At 38.4% G+C, this 25,254-nt stretch overlaps 2 protein-coding genes across 6 annotated transcripts in view; one reads left to right on the top strand and one right to left on the bottom strand.

Moving 5' to 3' along the window:
• Positions 1-25,254, top strand: part of KATNAL2 (katanin catalytic subunit A1 like 2) — a 63,000-nt gene that overhangs the window by 4,212 nt on the left and 33,534 nt on the right. For 3 of the 5 annotated variants that reach the window (XM_016148431.2, XM_036230020.1, XM_036230021.1), the window contains exons 2-4: positions 18,754-18,824; positions 21,714-21,880; positions 23,204-23,246. In XM_016148431.2, coding sequence (XP_016003917.2) covers positions 18,754-18,824; positions 21,714-21,880; positions 23,204-23,246 — 281 coding nt within the window. The remainder of the gene's footprint in view (positions 1-18,753; positions 18,825-21,713; positions 21,881-23,203; positions 23,247-25,254) is intronic. The other 2 variants (XM_036230018.1, XM_036230019.1) reach the window with 2 other exon arrangements.
• Positions 6,288-8,054, bottom strand: LOC107512660 (elongin-A-like). The gene has a single exon (XM_036230017.1). The coding sequence runs from the start codon at positions 7,911-7,913 to the stop codon at positions 6,288-6,290; it is 1,626 nt and encodes a 541-aa protein (XP_036085910.1). The 5' UTR covers positions 7,914-8,054.

Here is a 25,254-nt window from a genome sequence, read left to right on the forward strand (position 1 = left end):
TGTGTGTGGGGTGGGGGGCTGGTTCATACAGTTCGCTATGTAGAGTATAATTAATTACTCTTTTCTTAATTGAGTACTTAATTATTGTCTCCTCAGCACACCCTGGTGTCCTAAAAGTCCAAAGCTTCTCTGGTGAATTTCTCTGAAAGTAACGTCCAGTGTTCTGCCAAGGGAGGGAAGGAACTGTCACCGGTCGGGATGGGGTAGGGAATCTGCTATACCATGTTCAGCCTGTCCCTCACTCTTTACTTCAGCCCTTAGAGGTTCCTGGTGACTCTAGAATACCTGGTGCCCTTAGTTCCTATAATGTTCTAGGGCCCTGTCACAGATATCTGCTTCTCATTGACTACTTTCTCTATCGGTGTTGGTTTTCATTGATTTTGGCTGTCTTTGCTTTTGACTTTCTTCACTTTCCTAAGTCAGTCGGCATTTATTCATTTGCTTTCTATCTATCAATTTTATTGTCGTACTTTCTATCACCTCCTCTACCAGAGTCTTTGTTCTTGATGAATCATAGGATTTGTAATCCTTTACCATCATTTTCATGTGGTTTTGGGAGAGAATAGAGATAAATGGTCTCTAGAACACTTTTTATTTTTATAGGTATTTATTGAGTGCCTACTGGGTACAAAAATCACACCTGTTGTTTGGCAGAGGGTGGCTTCAGAGAAGTGACTATAAAAATCTAATTTGTGATTCATAGCTAAAAGACAAGTTTATTTTTTGTTGGTTTCAAGTTAGGCATTTATCATACATCTGTTTGTATATTCAAATTTAATTTTAAATATAGTTACTTCTTTGGATAAGGTACAGGCTAGTGGGTGAGCATAAAAGTGGGAGTTTAGACACATTTTAGTTCATATCCTGGTTTTTACTTAACACTGAGGTAAATATGGATTTATTCATCAACTCATGCAATAAACACAGTGTCCACTATGTACAGAACGTGGTACTCTTGTTTTGAGATATCCATAAATGGGAGCCTTGACGCTGTTAACTACCTTTAGGGAACGTCTCTTCTCTTGATTTTTCATGATACTACAGTCTAGTGTTCTACTTTCCTTTTGGCCTCCTTGACAAGCTTCTCTCTTATCCTCTTAAATTCTTGTTCTTTAGGATCTGAATCTACCCTTTCTTGGTCAGCCTGTGTCCCAGACTTGATAAAGTGTTCCTTCTTGATGCCATGAGTAGAGAGCCCACCTTCATCCTAGGAAGTTACAATGGTATTTTTCCTCGCTGGTTGCTTCCCTGCCCACCATCCTAGTTGACTATATGCTCCTTGAGGGCAAGGACTCTGGCAACTTTCTTTTCTGACCAGTAAACCGATCATGCTGTAGCAGTGCTTCTCAGTCTTTAATGTGCACACCAAACACTAGGATGTTTTGCAAACTCAAATTCCAATCCAGTAGTTCTGAAGTAGTAGTTCTGGGGCATGTATCATAAGCGCCCATGTAATACTGATGCTACTGCTGAGCTCTGGGTAGCAAAGATCTGGAAATGGAGAATTTTCTTCTATTCTACTTTAAATTTAGTGTTTAATTAAAATAAGACTATATTTGGTCTGCCCCTGCCACTTTCTTTTTTCCCAATTAGCATGTTAGACCCTCTAGAATATGCTAAGGGCAAGGAAGCTCTGAGGGGCAATTGCTTCAATGTTTTTAATTTGACCACACAATTAAACAAATAGTAATTGGTATCGATGCATACAAATGGTTTTGGGAAAGCCATAATTGATCCACACATTTATACAAAATAATCCTGAAAGAAAGTTACTTTTTATTTATTCTTATGTATGATTGTATATACTTTTCAAAAGTTGTGACTTGGCCTATGTGAGACTTTTATATTAAAAATATCTATTATAAGCATTAACTAATTAATGAGGTGTTTGACTAGGTTTTTAAATGAGTGTTGTTAAATGCCTTAGCTTTTATTAATTGCATAGGCCCCTAAAAAGAAAACAGAGTAATTGAAAATTTAATTACATCAATGTTTTTCTTCAAAGAACTAAGGCTTATTAAACTTTAAATGTTCAAACATTTAAGCATCTATTGAAATACCAATAGCTATAAACAATGTGCAGTTCTAAATACTAATTAAACAAACTCTAAATCACCATAAAGCTAAGCTGAATTTTAAGTAAGTCTTATGTTTTCAGTGCTCTGCTCTTACATAAGGAAGATTAACCAGTTTGCTACTGACCATGGCTGCACCCTTGTTGAACCACCATTCTTCCTGTATCTGGGCCAAGAAAGGCAGGTTGATCCGATAACCTGGAACACTTTGCTAATGTCACATCATGACTATTGGAGACTTGTATTTTTTTTTTTTAACCCATTATTGAGAATATGAAGAATATACAGATATAAATTTGTACATTTGATATTTTGGGCTATAAACATCCTTTCTTTCATAAAAATAACATTTATTGGGTTTTATTTTTAAATACAAAAAGTATATATCTCACACCCAGATAAACCTTTAAAAAAATGGATAATGCCTTCCACTTTCGAATGTGATAGAGCAGCTGGTACCAGGCTAGCCTTCCTGCTATATGCAACTAGAAAACTGGACTAATTAAATGAATAATCTGTTCTCAGATGCTGGGCAATGTGATCATGAGAGAAGGCCTTCTGCCTGGAAGCAGTTACTGGGTTCCGGTGTACGCGGGAGTGTCTAAGCACAGCACAGCAGATGAGACAGAGTTTGGCAAGACTCAGGTGGTTAGAGCTGGGAGAGGAGATCAGGGAGACAGAGTTTGGCAAGACTCAGGTGGTTAGAGCTGGGAGAGAGGATCAGGGAGGAGGGAGCTATGCAAACAAATTGCTCCATAATTCTGAATTTTGGCCTGAATACTAAGCTGTGCATATATAGAGCAAAAATATATGAAGCTCAGAGGACACTAAGCTAAATAAATGCTGGTGCTCATATAACATTGAAAGACAATAACATCCAGACTTTCACAACTACGAGCATCCAATAAAAAATACTAGCAGTTAAAAGAAACAGGAAAATGTGACAAAACCAATATAAAAATTAGTCAACAGATTCAAGTGCATTTCAACAGCACTATTGATACTTTTAAATTTCTTTTTGGTATCAGTGTGGTATATTGCATTTTCTTGGAATTTATCCATCTCATGTAAAAATTTAAATTTATTCACATAATTGTTCATAATATCTTGTTATTTTCATATAAATATATAGAGGATCTGTAACCATCTTCCCTTTTTATTCTTGACATTGATTATTTATGACTTCTCTTCCTTCTTTTTTATCAGTCTTGCCAATGGTTTATCAATTTTGTTATTCTTTAAACCAACATCTGTTTCATTGATCCTGTTGTAAGTTTGATTTCTATTTCACTTTTACGTTCTTAAACTTATTATATCTTTCCTCCTATTTTCCTTGGGTTTGTTTTATTTTTCTTTTTCTAATTTCTTAAGATGATTGCTTAATTCATTAATACTTACCTTTTTTCTCTTCTAACAGATGCATTTCAGGACTTCAGTTTTCCTCTAATCACTACTTTGCCGGCTTCCCATGTTTTAATATGTAGCATTTTTATTTTTTAAATTTTCATTCAATTCTAAACATTTTCTAGTTTCTATTGGGATTTTTCTCTGATCTATAAGTATTTAGAATTGTAATTCTTGCATATAGGAAGTCTATGATATCTTTTTGACACTGTTTTCTGATTTAATTGCATTGTGTTCATACAACAATATTCTAAGTAATTTCAGTCCTTGGAAATTTGTTGAGAATTATTTTATGGCTCACTGTATGGTTAAGTTTATTAATTGTGTTGTTCAAATCTTGTATATGCCACAGATTTTTTTCTTATTCTATCAATTACTGAGGAAGGCATATAAAAATCTCTTCCGGTGATTGTATTTTCTGCCTATTTCTCCTTTTGATTTTGTCAATTTTTGCTTTATTTTGATCCCATGTTATTAGTTACATAGAAATTTAGGATTATCTTCAATAAATTTGTGTTTTTGTGAGAGAGTTTAAGCTTCATTTTTTTTTCAATTTTGGCAATCCAGTTCCTCTAGCACCTTTAAAAAGTTTTTTAATTACATAGGCCACTTTGTAAAAAATCAAATTACCATACATTCGTAGGCCTATTTCTGAATCCTTGTTCTGTTCTACTGATATATTTGTCTATCTCCGTGCCAATATCAAACTATCGTAAATAGTTTAATATTTTCAAGACTTTAAGTCTTGAAAACTGATAGTGTAAATCCTCCGACTTAGCTCTTTTTCAATGCTGTCTTGGTTACTCTAAAATTTTCACGTAAATTTTAGGATCAGATTTTCAGTTTATAGAAAATAGCCTGCTGAGCTTTTGATGAGATTGCATTGAATCTATAGATCCATTTGTGGGAGAATTAACATCTTAACAATATTGATTTTTCTCAATCCATAAACATTATGTCTTTTTAAATTTCTCTTAGCTGTATTTTGTTATTTTCGACATAGAGGTTATATTAGCCTCCTAGAGAAGAGCTCGTTTATATTTGCCATAACAAAATACTGCAGACTAGGTGGCTTAAACAACAGAAATTTATTTTCTCACGCCTCGGGAAGCTAGGAGTCCAAGATCAAGGTGTCAGCAGGTTTGGTTTCTCCTCAGGCCTCTCACTTTGGCCTGCAAATGGCCATCTTGCTGCGTTGTGTGTCATATGGTCTTTCCCATATTAGAGAGCATCCCTTGTGTCTCTTTGTGTACCCAAATTTTCTCTTCTTATAAAGACACCAGTCAATTTGGATTAGGGCCCACCCTAATCCATTTTAATTTAATCACATCCTAAAGGTCCTAACTCCAAAGACAGTCACATTCTGAAATATTCAGGTTTGGAGCTTCAATGTGTGTATCTGGGAAGGCAGACACAATTCAGCCCACAAGAAGTCTTAAACATCTTATGTTAAATTTGTTCCTATTGGATTTTTACATGCTATTGTAAACAGTATTGGTTAAAATAGTTTTTCTGAAGTCTGTGTCTGATAGTTCCAATATCTCGAGCCCCAAGCAGATCTGTTTCAGTTGTCATTATTCCTGATGTTTCTCATTGATGTTGTTTTTATCTTCGACTGTGCAGGGCGGTATAGTTGATAATTTGTTTTTAGAAATAGCGATGAAGGATGATGTTATCCTCTTGTAGAGGTGATTTAGGTTTGTTTCTGCCTTGTGCCTATGGGGCGTCAGGGGCTGCTAGCAATCCAGGAACATCTCAATTCAATTTCAGAAACTGATCTTTTTCTAGTCCACATAGAAAATGAAAAACTGAACTTGGGCAGCTTAACTTCTTTTCTGTCTTTATTCCTAAGACTGAGTCCTTCATGGGTTTTACCAGGGTCCCCTATCTTGCTGGGTCCTGAACTCCTGATTTTTGCATCTGTAGCACCTTGAGGTTGTCGAATGCACTACTCGACATCTTAGCCTCTTAGAGGCAGGCAAATGTCCTTGGGAAAAAGTAGCTTCCAATGCCCCAGTCATTTGTATGTATTAATGACTGCACGCACACACACACACACACACACACACACACACACACACGGTATATCTGGAGGATAGAATCCCATAATTGAAATTGCTATATCAAAGAGTTTGTATATGTGTATATTTGAAATATGTGCATATACAACTGAACCATAGTACCTATCCATATACCCTTCCAGATCCTTTTTTTATGCATGTATACACACACACATGCACACACACTCTCCAGGAAGGGAGGCAGTGGCTGTGGCATGTGGTTTCACAGGCACAACACTCAGAAACTCCAGGAGTCAGTTGTCTTAACATTATTTATTGAGTACTCTACACTTCCTCTGCCATTCTGGGTTTTAAAGATGTCCCACGTGGAATTTATTAGATTTAAGAATTCTTGACAGTTATGATTGTGATCAATATTCTCAGTAGTGTACATTAGCAGTACTTACAACAAATGATTAGTTACAGAATCATACATCCAGTTTAAGCAAATGATAGGTAACAAGCACAAAAAATAAAACAAGCACACCACATTCCCACCACCCAGATACATTAAGGGTGAAACTCAGCATCGATCCCTGTAGCCTTCTAGATCCTTTTCTATGGGTGTATATACACACACAGGCACACACATACTCCTGACAGGGAGGGAGTGGCTGTGGCACAAAGGTTCACAGGTATCAGAGAACTACGGATTTCCTGTGGAAACTGCATTCCCTCGCCCTGCCCGGTCCTGCCCGGTCCTCCTATTCCTCCTTCCAAATTCCATCTCTGAAGGTAAGCGCCTAATTCATCTTTGGGAGAATCTGTTCTTGAAATCTTTAATGGTCTTGGCCATCAACGGAGCAATCTGCCTTGCAGGCTTCCGGCTGCTCCTGACCAGGCGGGCACTGGTAGTACTTGGGCGGTCATAAGCATGCTTTTCAAGAGTGGGGTGAAATCTGCGGCCATCGTCACTGCTGGAGGGAGCATGACTGCTTGCTGTGGTGTATGGTGATGGCTTGATTGTGACTTTTTCCTGGAGAGCTGCTGCTCCTCTTTCAAATGAGTTGAAAAGGATCATCTTTGTTTGTCGGCATGTGGGCCCATTGGCATATGCAGATCTGATCTTCAATGTCAGTGCTCGAAGCCGCTGCTCTTGGGCATCTTGAAGCCGCAGGTACATCTCCTTCCATGACTCATGCTCTTTTGGCCTTTCTTTCTTAAAGTTTCGGTGACAATGCATTTTCCATAATCGATCTGTTTCTTTAACTAGCACACGGTTGCATTTCTCCAGGCGATGTAGCTGATCAGGCGTGCAACTTTCCAAAATGGGTTCGATAACAGAATACGGGACTCCTCCCACTCGAAAGAGTGAATCGAGGTTGTTTCTAAGGACCTGGATACACTGCTGGCGCAAGGTCATCCTTTTCCAGAGACAGGTCCTCTTGGAATTAGAGAACACCCTCATCTTAGAGTTCATTCTCTCTCCGGTAAACGCAGCTTCTTCCTCTTTCTGAAGGGAAGACGGGGCTCTTTCCTCGGCTTGGGCGGACATCCATTCACAGGCAGGAAGTGGACAGTAACTGGGCAGGACCCTGCATAACGGAAGATCTGGCCACGCAGGTGACGACGCATCAGCGGGGACCTTTTTCAGCCTCACTCCATCTGCTCCAGGAGGCTGTGGCTTCTCTGACTTGTTTGCCATCACCTTAGGTAATTGCTGAAACAGGTCCAAGTTTTCACGAGCGCTTTTAGAATCCTTTTTCTTTTTCTTCCGGGGAGGCTGGTCGTAGGTGAGGTATGCCTCAAAAGACATGGCGGGCGGCTTGAATTCCTCCTCCATATCTGTCTCCTCCACGTTATGGAGGGAGCCCGCTGACTTCTTATCCCAGTAGGAAGTTTTGACATCCCCTTCTTGAGGCTTGAGGTCAGCAACCTTGTCTTTGACCTCGGGCAGCGGGCGCACTGCCCCCTTTCCTGTACCCAAGCTGTCCAGACGCGGCTGCTTGCCTTTGTCGAATTGGGTTTTCTCCGAGCGGTTGCACTTTCGCTTTTTCAGGGAGTTGACTGAAGCCACCTCCGAAGGAGGCGAAAACTTCTGGAAGCTGCGGCCCTCTCTGTCCTTCTTGACACCACGAGAGGACGATTTCTCCTCGGCGTCCTCCCTGGAGAGAGGCCTTGGGCTTCCCTCTTTGGAGAAGGCCTGGTGCGATCTCCGGCAGATCGAAGCAGAGGACGTCTCATGTCCCTGGGCACTCTTGTGGGAAAGTGGGTGCTCCTCGCTTTGACTCACAGGCCCTCTTCCTTTGGTTGTCCCCAGGTGTCGTTCTTGGCCGGGCCCCCATCTGTCCCTAGAGGCATTGGAGTGGCCTACTCCAGGCCTCTGGCGTGCCACATGGGCCTCGGCCCGGCGCCTGTGACGGTCCCCAGACATCTGACGAGGGTCCGCGGACGATGGGCGGGGAGGGGACCAGCCGTCACCAGAAGATTTGTAGAGTCAGCTGGTGAAACTCGGTGGCTGGTCCTTCTCTCGTCTCACGACGGTGGGGCTTTCCGTGGGGACTCGAGCTCTGAACGCTCTCTCTGTGTTTCTTCTGTCTGTGCCCAGGGCTGTGCGATGAACCACTGGAGGCTTCTTTGCAGGGCGCTTGGGGGTCTTCCGCCAACTCCTGCTTCTGAAGAGAGTCCCAGGTGGGGAATCACTCTCCTCCGGGCTCGGTGTTCCCTTCCACGGGAACCAGCTCTTTGCGCTGGGCCACGGAATCCCTAGTAAGGCTAGGGATGTGCTCTCCTTTAGCAAGCGACTGAATGTCTTGCTGACCCTGGTCTCCACCAGAATGGCAACTGAGAATGGCCAGCTGGAGTCTCTCTTATATAGTTCTGTTTCTAAGGGTCGTGGTTGGGGTCAAGCGCGCTGAAGCCTCAGCACAGCCTGGTCCGCGCCCCTGCCCCCATGTTGGGGGCTGGGCTTGGATCACAGTGACCTCTGAGCATCCCTGCAGAGACCCAGGCACTCTTGGACCCAGCTTCCTGGATGAGGAAATTTTAGTGTAGGGAGATAAAATTAATTTGCATATGTGGGTCAAGTAACAGGAGGAGGGAAAGTTGGAATTTGAATTTAAAAAGTTTAGGTCTACTGTGAACATATTCTCTGAAGAGAGTGAGGAGTAGAGGCCTGGAGAGAGAAGGGATCTGTTTAAAGTTTAACAGCTTAGCCTGAGGAGGACAATAATAGTCCCTCCATCTGGCTTGCCCATAATGCATCTAGGCATGCAATTAATTCTTCGGGAATGAATGACTGAATGGCCATTGGCTCTGATCACCTGAATATCAGCAGTAGGGCCTGAATCGGATCAGCCAGAGACACTCCAAGTGTTCTTGAGGGTACTTACCCTAACCCCAGAAGGGCTCAATTTCGTTATTATTATGATTACTACTCAAAAGAACAACTTCATAGGTTTAATTAACAATATCAGCACCGATTCCATCTCCGTGATTAGATCAGAGTTGATTGGATCAGAGTTGATTAGATTAGATTGGAGTTGATTAGATTGTGGCCAGCTCTCCAGCAATGTACTGGGCCTGACCCCTTGCCCAAAGCAGGAAAGCCCAGTGGTTGCTCTACCTTGATTTTTTATATGTAATTTTTTTGAGCTCTCGAGCAATTCTGTAGGTATGCCTTGTGAGTTCTTGTTCAACCTTTCCTTTAGATTTTTCCAGTTGTCTTAACATTATTTATTGAGCAGTCTATATTTCCCCTATCATTCTGGATTATAAAGGTAATCCTAAGTCTTAAGAGATCTGAGAATTCCTGACAGTTCTCATTGTTTTCAATATTCTCAGTAGTATCAATTGGTGGTTCTAATATTACATGATTACTCGCAATAAATCAGTTTTAAGAAAATGATATGTAACAAACAATAATAATTATAATAATAATAACAATAATAATAAAAACTCACATTTTCACAACCCAGATAGACTAAGGCATTAGCCAGGGTGACCTTAGTATATGCCCTACGTACACGCGCATGCAAACACATTTGTATTTATTATCCAAATGGAATCACATCGTAAATACTGTTCTTTAACTAACTAGTTCTCTAACCAGGATCCGATCCGGGATCATGCATTGTATCTGGTTTTATATCCTTTAAGTTTCTCTGAATTAGCACAGCCTTTTTCAGCCCCTATTGTCTCTATTTTTATATTATTTATTTTTTATTTTTAATGACACCGACTTTTCCAAGAAATCATGACAGTTGTTCTGCAGAACCTCTCCCTTTCTCAATTTGTCTGATTGCTTCCTTGAGGTTTTATCTGCTGCTCATTGCTGGTGAACTGAAAGTTGTTTCTAAAGGCTTGATGGATTTAAGTTGATCCCTTTACTTTACCTCAGAGGTGGTACTGAGGACTTCACATTGCACACAACAGGAGATTGCGATATCACCTTACTGTGATGGCAGTCTGATCTCTCTATCGTGCAGCTCTGTTGCAACAAGAAAGTAGCCTGTGTGAGCATGAGCTTTCAAAGAAGTTTAAAAGATCATAAATATCATAATTCCATAATCTAGTCCAGTGTTTAACAACAATTGCATGGTACAGAAAGTCCCCTATGTTTAGTGGACCTTATACTTCTCTGAAATTTCAATTTCTATAACCAGTTCATACCGAGGATCAAAAAAACATGCCTGTTTTCATGGAACACTGTTCTTGAGCTTGGTGGCCAATTCTGACTTTGTATTAAATACAATAAGTATCTTCCTGGATCCATAGACATTCCTTTTGATAGTTCTAGTGCTTTTTCAAACTATGCAGCACTCGAAACTTAGGAAGTTTCCTGGTGGAGACAGGAGGTAATCAGGAAACAAACAAAAAAACAAATTAGAACCTATGGATACATATATATATATATATATATATATATATATATATATATATATTCAAGCTTTTAAGTGAATATTAGATGCAGGGACTGTAAAATAGAACTATAATAAAAACATTTCAAAGAAGAAATGTGTCCTTTAACTGTTCGTTTTTGAATAGAAAGCTTAATGCAAAATTCGGATCTTATTACAGAAATTGAAACAAGCTCATGCAAATTAATCTCCATTGCACCCGTAAAAAAGAAATTAAAAGCACTAATGTTGCATGTGGTGTATATACAGTAACATTTCCTCAATATCTTCTGGGTCTAAAACTGAGAATGATATTCAATGCTTCCTTTTCCTCAGGCTACAGTATCATAGAATTCAATTTTGAATCTGATAATGGAGGCATTTTTGTTGCACAATAGCCCACAGAGGAAATGAAGAAGAAAACAGACAGATTATTGAAGCAAAGACAAATGAGATACTTCAGTTAGATGTTCACTTCTGGGCCTCCTTTCTTGGGTAGACAGAAGTTAATTGAGCATCTAATTGTGTCCATTTCAAGGGCACACCATCTTTTACAGTTTAAACGGACCATTTGTTGGTGTCCTATTCTTAGTTTTTTAATTCAGAAGATAATTTTCTATGCTAATTTGAATGGCACAAGTAGAAAGATGTTGTAGAACTAGCAAACTCTATAATTTAATTAACATTCTATGTTTCAAGTAACAGCACATCATATAAATATTTAACACTAGGTATTTGGATAGTGTTTTCTTAACTCCTTTTTAATACTAAATTCTGAATTTCCATCCAACTTGTCTCCAAGAAAAGGTTGCATTATTATTTTGAGGCTTGGAGGCCCCCAAGTACAAACTGTTTCCCAGTCCTAATAGTAAGAAAGCCGTTTTTGAAGCAGGCTCATTACCAAACAGGATTCTAAATCACTGAGCCAAAGGATGTCCCTCAATTCTCATCATCTGCCATAGATCTCAGGATTATTTGCCAAACTTTATGATTCCAGCCAAAAAACCCTGGAAACACACTTGACTGGAGTTGGACAGCTACCATTTTCCAAGAATAAAATCAAAACCCCACACAAACCTTTCTGATAGATTATTTGTTTCCTTTGAAGAATATGGTCAACATTGCTCAGGACAGCTCAGGATCCAGAGGTCCCTCTATTCCAAGAATTAGAGCTTTGCCTTCCTACCCTGATGTACTGAAAGTTCGCTAGGTTGGTAGTTCACTGTTTAAACTCTCCAGGAATTCTAAAAGGAATTTGAAGGAGATAATTCTGACAGCTTCAGCTCAGGTTTCGTTAGGGCTGCTGTGAAACCCAAGGCTCTACCTCTGGTTTGTGGACAATAAGACTCCTAGGTTTCTCTGACTCTGTGTATGAGCTCATGAAAGGGGGACATGGGGGTGGGAAGGGTGGTATGGAGGAGGAGGTGCCTTTGGGCGACTGCGTATGGCTCTTTCCCTCCTAGTGAATGAGAACATCTGAGCCCAGTATCGGTGTGAGGACACTTCCCTGACCTCCACCCCAGACCTACAGAGGCTGGGGCAGGAAACCCTGATGTCAAAGTGGCTCATCTGCCAAGGCGATGATGTAATTTCTTGGCCTCAAAATTTTCTGACCTGTGAAGAGTTGAGCCCAACTCGACATGTTTATTTGCTTTTTATTTGCCAAAGTATTATATTCAAACAATAAAGAATTATATGGATTAAATATTAAGTTGCTGTTTCCCCATCCCATTCCTCTACTCAGAGGTAACTACATATTTAGGTTTCTATTTCTTCCTTTTTCTATGAGTGAAAGAGTATAAGCGTGTACTTCTGTGATTTTTCACTTTTCAAAATGTTTTAGACTTAGGTAGATCTGCATATGCTCATATAGAAAGATACTTATGACATTATTAAATGGGGAAAAAAAGTAAGTTGCCCACCAGCATATACAAAATGATTTCATTTTTGTGAATTTTAAAAGTTTGTGCACATATATGTCAATATATTCATACACCCCTTTCAGAACTAGTCCACAAGATACTAACAATGGTGGGTAGAGTGGAGAGAGAAAATTTTCTTAAAAAAATTTTTGTACTAATTAAAGTTTTTATTTGTCAAATTTAAGTGTTACTTTTAATTTAAACTTTCTTTCCCTGAGTGATACAATATTTGGGAGTGGGTGGAGAGAAAACATGATGTCTTCAAAATCTTTCCTCATCACTATATCTAGATCCACCTCATTCTTTTCATTGGTGCATAGCATTCCATAGTAAGACTGTGCTATGATTTATTTAAGCACTAATGAACATGTAGGCTATTTCTAATTTTTTGCAAATACAAATAATGCTGTATTAAACATCTCTGAATATTAATCATTGTGCATACGTGAAGTATCCCTATAATAGTATAATTGATCTTCTATAGTACAAATTGCTAGTGGTAGAATTGCTAGGTCGAGTATGTGCATTTTTTCATTTTGATAGATTTTGTCAATTTGCTCCTTATAAAAGAGTTGTACTAGTTTACACTTCCATTGTATCTAAGTATTCTTTTCCATCTTGACTACTCTGGATATTATCTGGATAAATTTTTTTTTTAATTTTGCATTTAAAAATATTTGAGATTCTTATTGAAAGAAGCTTATTTTGTTCCAATTTTGTACAATTCAATGGCTTTTAGTACATTTACAGAGTTATACAAACACACTTTTTTTTGCAGTTTATTTTTTCTCCATTGTACACATCATCACTGATTTTTGCTGCCTAACTGTTCAGTGTTTAGCTCTTTCAATGCTACCTGATTGAAAAAAGGACTGGCAAGCATAGTTGTTTGATTCTGGCAAATTTGGTACAGTTTTTGGCAAATTAAAATAGCTGCTTCTCTCTGGTCTGGAGTGAATCTGCAGTGATGGGAGTGGAGATTGCAGAGGAGGCGTTAATGCAGGGGAGCAGCTGATGGAGGGAGGGGCAGTGGCCCAGGAACCAGAAGATCTGGGTTCTGCTCCCACCTCTTTGCAGGTTTTGAGCAAATCTCTTCCTAACTTTTCTAGATCTCAGTTGCCTGAGACTCAATGATCTCCAGGTACTTTCTAGACTCCCAAAATTCTGAACCAAAACCCTAAGCATGAGTTTGGGAATTCGTACATTTAAAAACATTCATTCAATTTTATTACTGCTTGTTTAATACGTGGTTATATTTTTATTTTTGCAAATTTGGTTTTAATTGAATTTTGTGATGCAAATAATTTAAACTAAATTTCATGAAGTGCTTCCCCTCTTAGTACACTAGATGGCACTATAGGCGAGGCAAATCAAATTACAAAAAAAGGCGGGAGCGGGGAGGGGAGACTGAATACAGTCGCCAATTTTGGTAACTTAGAAAGGCTTCAGCCCTCACCAAGAGTTGGTTCATCAACATCTTCAGAAAGCTGGATGAAAACTGCCGGTGTGAAACATCTTACTCTCAGGATGTCGTTTCGTATAGTGGCTTTCAAACTTGTTATTGTGATTAATTGAAGACATCTTAGATGGAGATCCAGAACAAGTACAAACAGGCAAACACAACAAAAGTTTCATGAAACAATAGTAACACTTTTATCTCTTATACATCCTGTGACAATTCTATTGCATTAAACCATGCAGTTCGTAAACCTTTACGTTAATTTTATGACCTGTAGTTTGAGAAAAAATATTATCTAGTGAACCTAGCAAGGAATATCAGTCTTTGCATAGCACCTGGCACCATGCCCTGTACTATGGGAGACAAAGAAATATTTAATGACACTTCCATTTTCCGAGAAAGAGAAGAGTGAGAGGCATTAGAGAACAACCCCATATGACATGGAATTCACAGCTACAGACTAAAAAACAGTGGAAACAAATAACGTGAGTGAAGACTTTTATGGAATAGCTGAATCATATCTAGGCCTTCACTTTGATATGAACTTTTGTTGGGGAGATTACATATTGTGGAACAAAAGTAGTCACATAAAATAAATGCAATAAATGCATATTCCGTTCATAAAAAATTCAAAAATGTGAATCCTAAACAATATGTTTTTAAAAAATACATACATGTTTGATAAAACCATAAAAAAAGGTTTTAGCCTTTTTTGATTAACATAAAAGTCAGGATGGTAGTTATCTCTGGTGGGAGGGAGGGGAAAAATCTGTAAGGAACACAAGAAAATGTTTCTAAGATACTGAAGATGCTCTGGGGCTTAACCAGGGTATTGTTGTTGCTGCTGTTGTTAAAAATGAATGGATGTTTCCTACACTCTTCTGTATGAATTATATATTTCATAATAACATAAAAAATAGCAAAGAAGGTTACTGTAATTGCCTTCTTGATTCTTTATCTCTTCTTGGTAATTTGCTTTCTGGTTTGTTAACCCTCCCTGACAAAAAAAAAGGGTCTTTTCAAGGACAGAGACAGAAATGTACCCAGTGTCAGTTTTTAAGAATAGCCTGTTAAATACTTTTAAATGTTCAAATACTCCTCTTATGTTATATGATCTGCTCTTGAGGACGAATTTGGATTTTAGAAATAGTCAAATCTGCTCATAAGCTGTGTTCTGAAATTGGATAACTTCAAAGAACAGGACTACCCAATAGTAGAGGGTTGATTAAGTTATGGTACATTCTCTGCTGTCATTCAAGGTCATGTTTTAGAAAAACTTTGAATGATTTTGGAAAAGATTTACAAAGCGTTTTTAAGAAAAAAGAAAAACTACAGGTTATCAAAACACATGGAAAACCTGTTTTGTAAGGAGACTGAAAGAATGTGAGCAAAATGTTTTTTTTTTTTCTGTGCCTTTTTGAATTATTCCAGTTTTCTACAGTGGCCACATACTAGTTTTTGTAAATGTGGGCTGGAGCAAGGCTATGGTCATTTATCTACATTGAAGACAATTTAAATAGAGGAGTATTGGAAATGTTTTGAGCAATGGAATAAAAACATGACCTGTTGAGGTGACTGGTCTGATAGGTGACACTTTTTAAATAGATTCGGTCTGATATATTTGTTTAAACATCAATCACTACTTTCAAAAAATAGATATTATTTTTTAGAGCAGTTTTAGGTGCACAGCAAAATCAAGCAGAAAATACAGAGGATTCCCACAGGACCCCTGCTCCCACACACACACGAGCCCCCCCACTGTGAACATCCTGCACTGGATGTGACACATCATTATCACCCAAAGTCCGTATTTTACATTAGAGTTCACTTTTGGTATTGGACATTATATAGATTTTGATGACTGCATCCACCATTGTGGTATGATATAGAATAGCATTACCTAAAATCCTCTGCGCTTTGCCTCCCTCCATCTCCCCCAACCCCTGGCCACTGCTGGTCTTTTTACTGTCTTCGTTGTTTTGCATTTTCCAGAATATCATATAGTTGGAATCACGTAGTATACAGCCTTTTCAGATTGGTTTCCTTCGCTTAGTAATATGCATCTAAGGTTCTTCTATGTCTTTTCATGGCTTGATAATTAACATCCCATTGTGTATCACAGTTTATTTATCCATTCACCTGCTGAAGGGCATCTTGGTTGCTTTTGGCAATTATTAATAAAACTGCTATAAACATCAGTGTGCAGGTTTCTCTGTGAACATACAGGCTCTTTTGGGTGAGTACCAAAGGGTGTGATTGCTGGATCATATGGTAAGAGGATGTTTAGTTGTACAAGAAACCACCAAACCGTCTTCCAAAGCGGCCGTACCACTTTGCATTCCCACTAGCAATGAATGCTCTGTATCTGCACCAGCATTTGGTGGTGTCAGTGTTTTGGATATTCACAACTACAATTGATATATGGTGGTGTCTTGTTGTTATTTTTTTTTTTGCCATTCCTTGATAATATGTGATTTTGAGCATCTTTTCATGTGTCTATTTGCCATCCGTATATCTTCTTTCATGAGGTGTCTGCTCATGTCTTTTGCCCATTTTGAATTAGGTCGATTTTCTTATTGTTGAGTTTTAAGGGCAATTTGTATATTTTGGATAAGAGTTTTTTAATCCAATGTATCTTTCGTAAATGTTTTCTCCCAGTCTAAGTCACTACTTTTTATGTTATGTATTTTATCACTTCAAGGATTATTATAATTTTCCTTTAATCCCCTTTTCTCTTGGACTTCTGAGAACCCCGATTTTATTTTAGACTTAATTCAGGGCAAAACATTTAACTAACAACAAAAAAAATGTATGTAAAGATGTGATAAATAAAATGCTTCTTCATTTTTTTTTTTTTTAAAAACCATAACTACCTTTTGAATGGCAGAAAACAAAATAAATTTCAGTTGAACAAGTGGTACTTACTATACTTCCTTCTTAAGCTCTTTAAAACACAAGTTGCTTCATGTACTGTGTTTTCTAGCAATCTGAATAAAAGCTTATCACCTTATACAACAAAACTTTATTTGAATCATTTTGGATGATTCTTACAAAAGAGTTTAGCATTTTACCTGCTCCTTCAAACAGCAAATATTGAACTGAATTGAACCTCTTCATTATGACGTTGACTCACAAGAGAATAGTGCATTCATAAAACAAGAATAAGATGTTGTGGAAAAGGAACAATCAGAGAATAAGAAGAAACTCTTGGAAATTAAAAATATTATTGTCTAAATAAATTCTGTATAATGGTTCAAAGACAAGTCCAAGGAAATTTTTCAGAAAATAGAATAAAGAGACAAAAATGAATCATTACAGGGAAAAAAAAAGGAAATTAGCAATAGGTATATAGAAAAGTAACCAATATTTTAAAATTAGGCAATTACTCATTTCAAAAAATAATGTACAGAAATGGAAAAGTAACCATACTTTTTAACTCAGCAGAGAACAATATTTACATGGCCATGATAATCTAAGCACTGAATATTGATGTACCCGTAACAGGAGGGGAGGGTGAGAAGTGTGTAAAACAGCTCAATCCTCATCTACCTTATCAGGAAATGAATAGATATAATCTAACAGTCATGTATCTGAAACAGTGATAAATTTAGAAACGTGGAGGTAAATGTCAGAAGAAACAGCTAAAGAAATTAAAGTTGTTGCCTCTAGAGAGTAAGGGGTGGGGTGGGTAGTGGAGTGGAGCAGAAGACTAGTTTTTTCTTTAAAAATTTACAATATGTTATTATTCAACCTTAAAAAGGAAGACGTTTCGATACATACTACTATATAGATGAACCTTGATGACATCATGCTGAGTGAAATAAGCCAAACACAAGGGAGTCTACTTATATGAGGTGTCTAGCATAGGCAAATTCAGAGACAAAGTGGAATGGTGGTTGCCAGGGGTTAGGGGACAATGGTTGAGAGTTATTATTTAATGGATACAGAGTTTCAGTTTGAGAAGATAAAAAAGTTCTGAAGATAAATGTAGTGATGGTTGTACAATAATTTAAATGTACTTAATCTTACTATCTAAACTGTACATTTAAAAATGGTTATAATGGGAAATTTTATGTCATATGTATTTTACTATTATGTGTCTAAAAAGCAACATAAAATAAAAAATTAAAATACTATTTGTTTTTTAAATAATGGTATGCATATTTTAATTTTATTACATTAATTTTTAGAATGCTTTGGATGAATCCCTGAAAAGTTTTTATATGTCATGCATGTGTTTGTGCATAACTTTTCTGACATAATTTGGGCCACTCAGGGGCCCTTTCTGCTTTTATCCAGTTCTTACCTGTGTTCTCCTTAGGTAAAGATGCTAGAGAAGTTATTTTCAAATAGAGAGATATTACTGAAAGTATTTTATGAATACATTTCAGGATAATTTGAGATACCACATAACTAACTGTAGCACATCAACACTGTGAATAAATGTACAAATTCAACCAGTCTAAATAAAGACATTATTATGCAGGAATATCCCATTTATGGCCTCTGTTACTCTATTCTAAATGTTGGGTTATGCAGTTACCCTGGAGTGGTTTATTGAAACTCACCTCCATGTTTGTGTAGGGACTGGGTGGGATTCTGCATGCACTTAAGGTGTAATAGCAGGTGAGCACCTGTGATGTCAGAGCTGATTTCCAGTTCACGAATTTAACTTTATCATCACTTTCCTTAACCTGGTCCAAACAGGAGGCTTATAAGCAATAAAACGCCAATTCGCTTTAAGAAGTTAACTAGTAAAGTGCAATCCTAATTTAATTCGTGATCCCTTCAGTTTCTAATTGAGAAGGCAGCTCTAAGTAGAAAATAGCAATGGAAAACAACTTCATATATCCCGAGAGACATCAAACTGCCTTCCAACCTTTAAGTTATGCTTCTTGGTTTTGACAACTTATTTTTACCTTCGAGGGTTTATTGCTATTAGAGAAATGTTATATCTCATTATCGTCTCATCTAAATCTTCCTCTTTGTTCACAGTGCGAGATGAGAACAGAAGCACGACGAAAAAATCTTCTTATTCTGATTTTGCATTATTTAACACAAGAAGGGTATGTTATGTTACAAATATTTACAGAGGTGAATACTCTATTTCTCTGACCTCCACTTTTCCAGATACACCTTTTTCAAAACAATTAATAGACTTTATTTTTTTTAGAGCAATTTACACAAAAATTGAGCAGGAAGTACAGAGTTCCCATATGCAAGTAACCGCCTCGCCCAGCCAAGTCTCCCCTAATATTAACAGCTTACATTCGTGTGATATGTTCGTCAAAACTGATGAACCAATATGGGTACATTATTATTAGCCGAAGTTCGGTTTACATCAGGGTTCACTCTTGTGTTGTACAATTCCGAGAGTTTTGACAAATGCATAATGTCACGTATCCACCACTGTAGAATCATACAGCACAGCTTCGCTGCCCTAAAAATCCCTCTACCTGTCCCTGCCTTGCACCCTAGACACATTTATTACCTCATTTACTTAGATATTTTTTTGCAGGGTGCCTTTGAAAACTATGTTAGCAACACTACCCAGCTTATGCAATACTTTCCTTTTCCTGTTTGGGTTTGAAGATAATTTAGGCCTTTCCGATGAGGTTCCCAGGGCCCCAGAGCTGGCTATGTGCACACAGATAATGTTTTTAATCCTGAACTTTTCTTCCCTCAAAATAAAGGGATTGCATTTATCTGGATGACCTATGCTCAACTCTCTTTTCTTTGCAAAGCCGGTTCTATAACTGACAGGGGGAGGAAACTTGGCCACCTACCTATTATGGCCTAAGGAGTTCACTGTGTAGCAGCAAAGCATGCATTTCCCTTTTATGCCACAAGATGGCCCCTTTCATCGTGAATCAATGAAAATTCTACTTAGAGTTGATCATTTTCCCTGAGACCTGCTGGGAAAGGGACTTGTGAGTAGATTATAGAGATGAAAAGTGAACTACAGTATAGGTATTTTTAAGGACATAACAGTGTCAGAAAAATAGACCTGCCTTTAACAAAATACTAAGAATTCAGCAAAGAGGATATATTATTGTGGATTAGAAAAAGCAATCAGAGAAAGTAGGCTTTGAAGAGAAGGCACTGTGAGCTGGTCTTGAATATAGATAGGCGGATATGATGAACAAGGACATTCTAGAAAGGGGAACAGAGTAGGAAGGGTGGAGGGTGATGGATGTGGGCTCCCATCGTACATACATGATCTCCTTGGGCCCCAGTGCCTGTCCACAGCATCCCGTTTCTCCTGTTGTGCCTTGCTCGTTACTGTTTATGTCACTTCCTGAAGTCACAGTCCTGTCGCTCCGCTCCGTTTGTTAGGCACCGCTGGTGGTCCTTCCTGCCAACCCTGTTAAGTTCAGACCTCATTCAAGCTCAAACAGTGTAATAGGAACACACAGAAGCAGTTTTGTTCCCCTGATCAATTAGTTTAGGAAATCCAGGACCTGCCAGCATCTATCATACATTTTTTAAAATCAAAACTCTATGATCCTGGAAAGAGTTCAGAATATAATGTGATGTCAGTAAAAACTACAAGCAATCTATAGTGTATGTTCCCATCTTCTGATTCTCTTCTTGCTTTACAAGTGCATATATGTAAGTATATGTATATTTAGTCATTAAAAAAGGTTTGGAACGATAGAAAAAAATGTTCAGTCATTGTCTCTGTGTGGTGGAATTTTCTTTTGACTTACCTGTATTTTCTAGCTTTTCCCGTAAATTAGCATACTAAACAAAGGTTATCCATGAAAAGTGCATTTAGTTTTTCTCTCTCTAAAATGGGGATTAAGACATTGTCTAGAAGCCTGGTGAGCCATCAATAAATATAGAAGCTAACTGACTACAGTCAATTGACATTTGCAAATTCTTTAAAATTAGCAAGATCGTTGGAAATAACATGGCAACCTCTTTTAAGAAAGTTCAGTCTTCCAACTGGCCTGAATTTGGGGAAGAAATAAGAGCATAATAAAAAAAGAATGTTTTCTCGTTTTACTTTTCTAGATTGAAGTCAAACAGAAAGAACTCTAACCCGAAGCAGAAATTCTCCATCTGAGATCCTTGAATGAGCCCCTGAAATTGTATGCTAAATTGTGCATATTTACTGATGTGCACATTTTCCGGGAAAGAGTCCTTGGTTTTAAAAAAGAAGTTAAGAACTAAGAATTAAGACCTGGAAAATATTTCTTCTTTCAAAGGATTGCGATGCAAGGCCCTTGTTTTTTTTTTATTGCTAACACCATTTAAGTCAGACAGTTTTACAATGGAACAAGTTAACAGTGACAGTGAACAACCTGTGACGAAGGTGTTACTTATAGACAGAAGTGGCGTAATATGTGACTGATGAAAAAATTGCCAGAAATAATACATCCAATCAGATGACATCTTCTTAGACTAAGTTTCCTCAACGATGTCGATCAACCTGTCATAGGAATTTCCTTCAGAGCTTATGACGTATTCTTCTGAATTGCCTTCGTGATGGCAAATCTTGCCTTTTGGGGCTGAATTTAGGTTTCATCCATTGCCAAATGTTACCTAAAGTGAATATTGGTGAATAAAGAAGTAATTATGTTGGGAAAATACCCATTTCGGGTTAAATGAGTAAAGGGAAATTGTAAGACATTTTCTTCATTAACTTACTTATTTGACCTTTAAGCATTTCCAAATATATTTTGAACAATGATGACATCATTAGGATAAGCATGCATCTTCCAGAAGCAATAGCTTTGAAAGATAGGAGTTGGTTATATTTAACATGTATGGTGTTCCATACTCTATAGGGAGAATATAATGTTTTCTAGTTTTCAATATACTATTTGATACAGGCTTATTCTTTGTATTGAGTCCCTTTGAACTTTTAGTGCCTGTTTGCTTTTATTCTTTTTACTCAGAGTTTATTTTTTGTTGTTGTTGTTTTTTTTTTTCTTCTGTGAAACGACCAGATATATGGATGCAGCCAATGCTTTGGAGCAAGAAACTAAACTGGGGTTACGACGCTTTGAAGTTTGTGACAATATTGATCTCGAAACTATTTTGATGGAATATGAGAGCTATTATTTTGTAAAATTTCAGAAATACCCCAAAATTGTCAAAAAGGCATCAGACACAGGTACGTGGCTATTTTCTAGAAATAAAACATTATCTCATCTTTAAGATTAATGTTTCTTCCTCATTTTATTCTCAAAGTGATGGTGCCCCTCATCCTGTACTGAAAGAATAGATCAGAAAGACCGTGTAGCTTCTCCTAGATCCAGTGTAGACAATTTAAATACGATCATCTGGACACGAGCATTCCTTTAGTCATGTTGGCATTTATTTGAGGAATGTATGTTTTAGGGCGATGAACGCAAAACTCCAGTGTATCACAGGTACTTTTCAGAAGACCTACATTACTTTCATTTCTTTAGAGATAGAAAGAGCTGTTAGAAGAGGATAAATGATAAAAGACTCTTTTCTTGTTAGGAAGACCTATTATCTATCCTGAAAATAACATGAAAATGAGTATTGGTGAAGCTAATAGCTCATGTATAGATAATGAAATGCTTTTGAAAGCCATCAATCCAGATAATGATCAATTTAATGCAAAGACCCAGTATAGGTTAGCAGTCAAGGAGGCTGGCTGGAGGAAAGATCTAAAGTGAGGGTCTGATGTTTGGTAGTAACATTGACTTAGAAGTCTGTAAGTGGGGGAAGTAATTATAAACCAAGGGAGATCATTGTCCTGTTTACAAGGCACTTGTTAAGCCACAGACTTTAACATTTCATGTGGGGACCAGGAAACCGAGAGGAACGTCAATTAAAAATAGCTAGGGCCGAATCTAAGAGCTGGAAAGGGGTCCAAGAGAGAGGTATTTTATCTGAGCCCCCTTCCAGTGCAGGGTTCAGAGCTCGCAGTTTTTGGCTAGCTGTTGGATCTGGGTCTTGGCAAAGAAAACACTGACTCTAACTGCGGGACCACCAGGACTGTTACTGACATGATCTGATTTCTGAATTGCTAGTTCTGATCTAGCTTGGAATCACATTATCCTGGGATATTGGACACAATTATTTTATTTTAAGGTGAACTGGCAGAGTAAATGGTCCCTGCCTGACTCATGCGATCATCCTGGTGTCCCATAGAGCACAGCAAATGGAGTCAAGTTCATGGAAACCTAATGAAATGGTAACTATAAAGCTAGCCCATAATGGAGTTGTCACTAGGTCTATAATCTTCAACAAGTTTAATATCCCGGCCTTTAAGGTCTTCCTCTATGTGGACATGTTTGGGAAGCCCAGGGTTCTTTCACTTCTCTCTAGCTGAGTTTAGTGTCTTTAGATTCCAAAATGTTGTAGCAAAAAATTTAAGAACAATGTAAAAGAACAAACATACCTGAAAAGTCACTTTCTCTTAAAAATTAAATTCTTTTTCCTCCCATTATCTGTTTTGCCACAGCAGAAAATAATTTACCACCAAGAAGTGGAGGGAAGAACAGAAGGTAAAGTCAATGGTAATTCATCTTGATCAACTCAACTCTAGGAGTTTGTGAGACTCTTTCCAGAAGATTCTCCGGTGTTGACTCCATGACCGTCTACCAGCAATATCAAATTGTGGTCACGTGACCTTGGTGGGCCCAGCCATGCATTCCCCTCTTGTTAAAGATATCTAGAACTTGGGCCACTGTCTGTTGGGTCTCCTGGTTTTACTGCAAATGATACTGTATCTTTCTAGGCTACTGTAGTATGAAAAGTATGGACCTTAGAGTTTAAAAGGCTCAGGTTCTTTTCCAGATTCTGCTACTTACAAGTTTGGAGCAAGTTTCTGACACATAGTAAGTTCCCAGCACAGAGTGAGGATGCAAGAAATATTGTTTTCCCCCTTTTAAATTGCATCCGTTTCTTTGTGCATTCCTAGATCACATGTCCTGACTCATGTGAAGATAATCAGGTCTTTCTTTTCTTCTTATTTCTCTTACTCATCTTAATATCCCTTCCTCCAGCTTCTCAAATCCAAATCTCATTTGGGACTTGTCGCATCTGATTGGAGCCCTATGTTCCTTGACCATGCTGAATAGACACAAGGCCCTCTACTCTTGCCCCAGTGTCCACCCCATCCTGCTCTTCCCACTCCTGACACATAGCCCTGCAGTCGGAGCCTGTCCAGAAATAGCCAGGAGAGCAAGGACGCTGCTCCCAAGGATGGCATAGTTCTGGGGCATTAAGGCCTGTATATTCTGCTATTAAAATAAAGCCCCAACTTCAGGGTAAGATTGAAGTGGGGTTCCAGCGGCAGCCATACAGCCATTCAGTCAGTGAACAAAATTTCTCCAAATTTAAGAATGCACTTGAAAAAGAAAAACTTAGATTGCACTCATAATGAGTCACTTAGGAGGTGTTAGTTCCGTCTGCCCACTAAGTTCCCTGCACTTGTGACTCCAGTCCTCTGTCTGCAGCCTAAGAAGGGCTGTTTGGCATCAAATACAAAATGGCCGTGGAGCGCAGTGCATGCTTCGTGAGAATACTCACAATAATACTCTGCCTGAGGCCACCTTTGCTTTGTGCTATTCTTTAGGAACAGTTTCATTGTTTTGACCAAAGTGTTATTCTTTTGTTCATAGTCTCCATAAAGCTGGTCAGACTCTAGTAATAAATAACTGCTTGTGAATAGGAACCGCGGGGAGCATTTTAAGAGGCCGGCTTTGGAGTGAATGCATTCGGATTCTGATTCTCTTTCGGCCTCACATTCCTGCTTGGAATTTCCTCAGTACTCCTCACCTGGCAGAATGTTGTTCAAAGTGCTTTGCTTTCCTTGGATAGAGCTTGACAGCTTGGGGTTCCTTCAGTTCCTCTCTGAGTAGATGTTTGTACCTGGCAGACATAAAGGTTGGATGGCAAATGGCTAGAGTCAGGAAGGATAACTAGGAAAGTAATGAATGGTATTTGCTTACAGTTTTATACTCAGAGATGGTTATTGAAATGAGGGGTTGTGTCATGAGACTGGCTATTAACAAATGAAAGTGCCTTTTCCTAACTCTTTGCATCTTACACCAGAGAGCAAGCTCCCAGTTTAGGGATTTGCAGCTGACCCAAAGGAGAAAAGGTTATTTAGTGTGATGGATGACAGAATCAGGATACCAGAAGATCTTGACAATTTGGGAGATGGACCCAAAATTACAAAATGAAACTTAATAAAGCAAGATTTAAGCTGTAACCAAAGAGTCACAACAAATAGCTCCCCATTACAAAATCAGAGACCTAAAAAGCTGAGTTAACGGCAGACGCAGTGCGAGTCGACAGTGTGGTGTGATTGGTCTCGGGCCTCGTCAGTGGAAATGTGTCCAGAAAGCAGGTGACTCTCTTCTGGTCAGAAGGCAGTGGAATAAGGAAAGGTGACCAGGATGAAAACAAAGCTGGAGGGCAGGTGACCCTAGGAATGACTGGGATTAGCAGGGATGTTTAGCTTGAAGAGCGAAAGACTTGGGGCGGGGTGGCCCCTAGAACAATGCG

This window comes from Rousettus aegyptiacus, unplaced genomic scaffold, assembly GCF_014176215.1.
Source record: "Rousettus aegyptiacus isolate mRouAeg1 unplaced genomic scaffold, mRouAeg1.p scaffold_m13_p_12, whole genome shotgun sequence".
NCBI classification, from domain to species: Eukaryota; Metazoa; Chordata; class Mammalia; order Chiroptera; family Pteropodidae; genus Rousettus; species Rousettus aegyptiacus.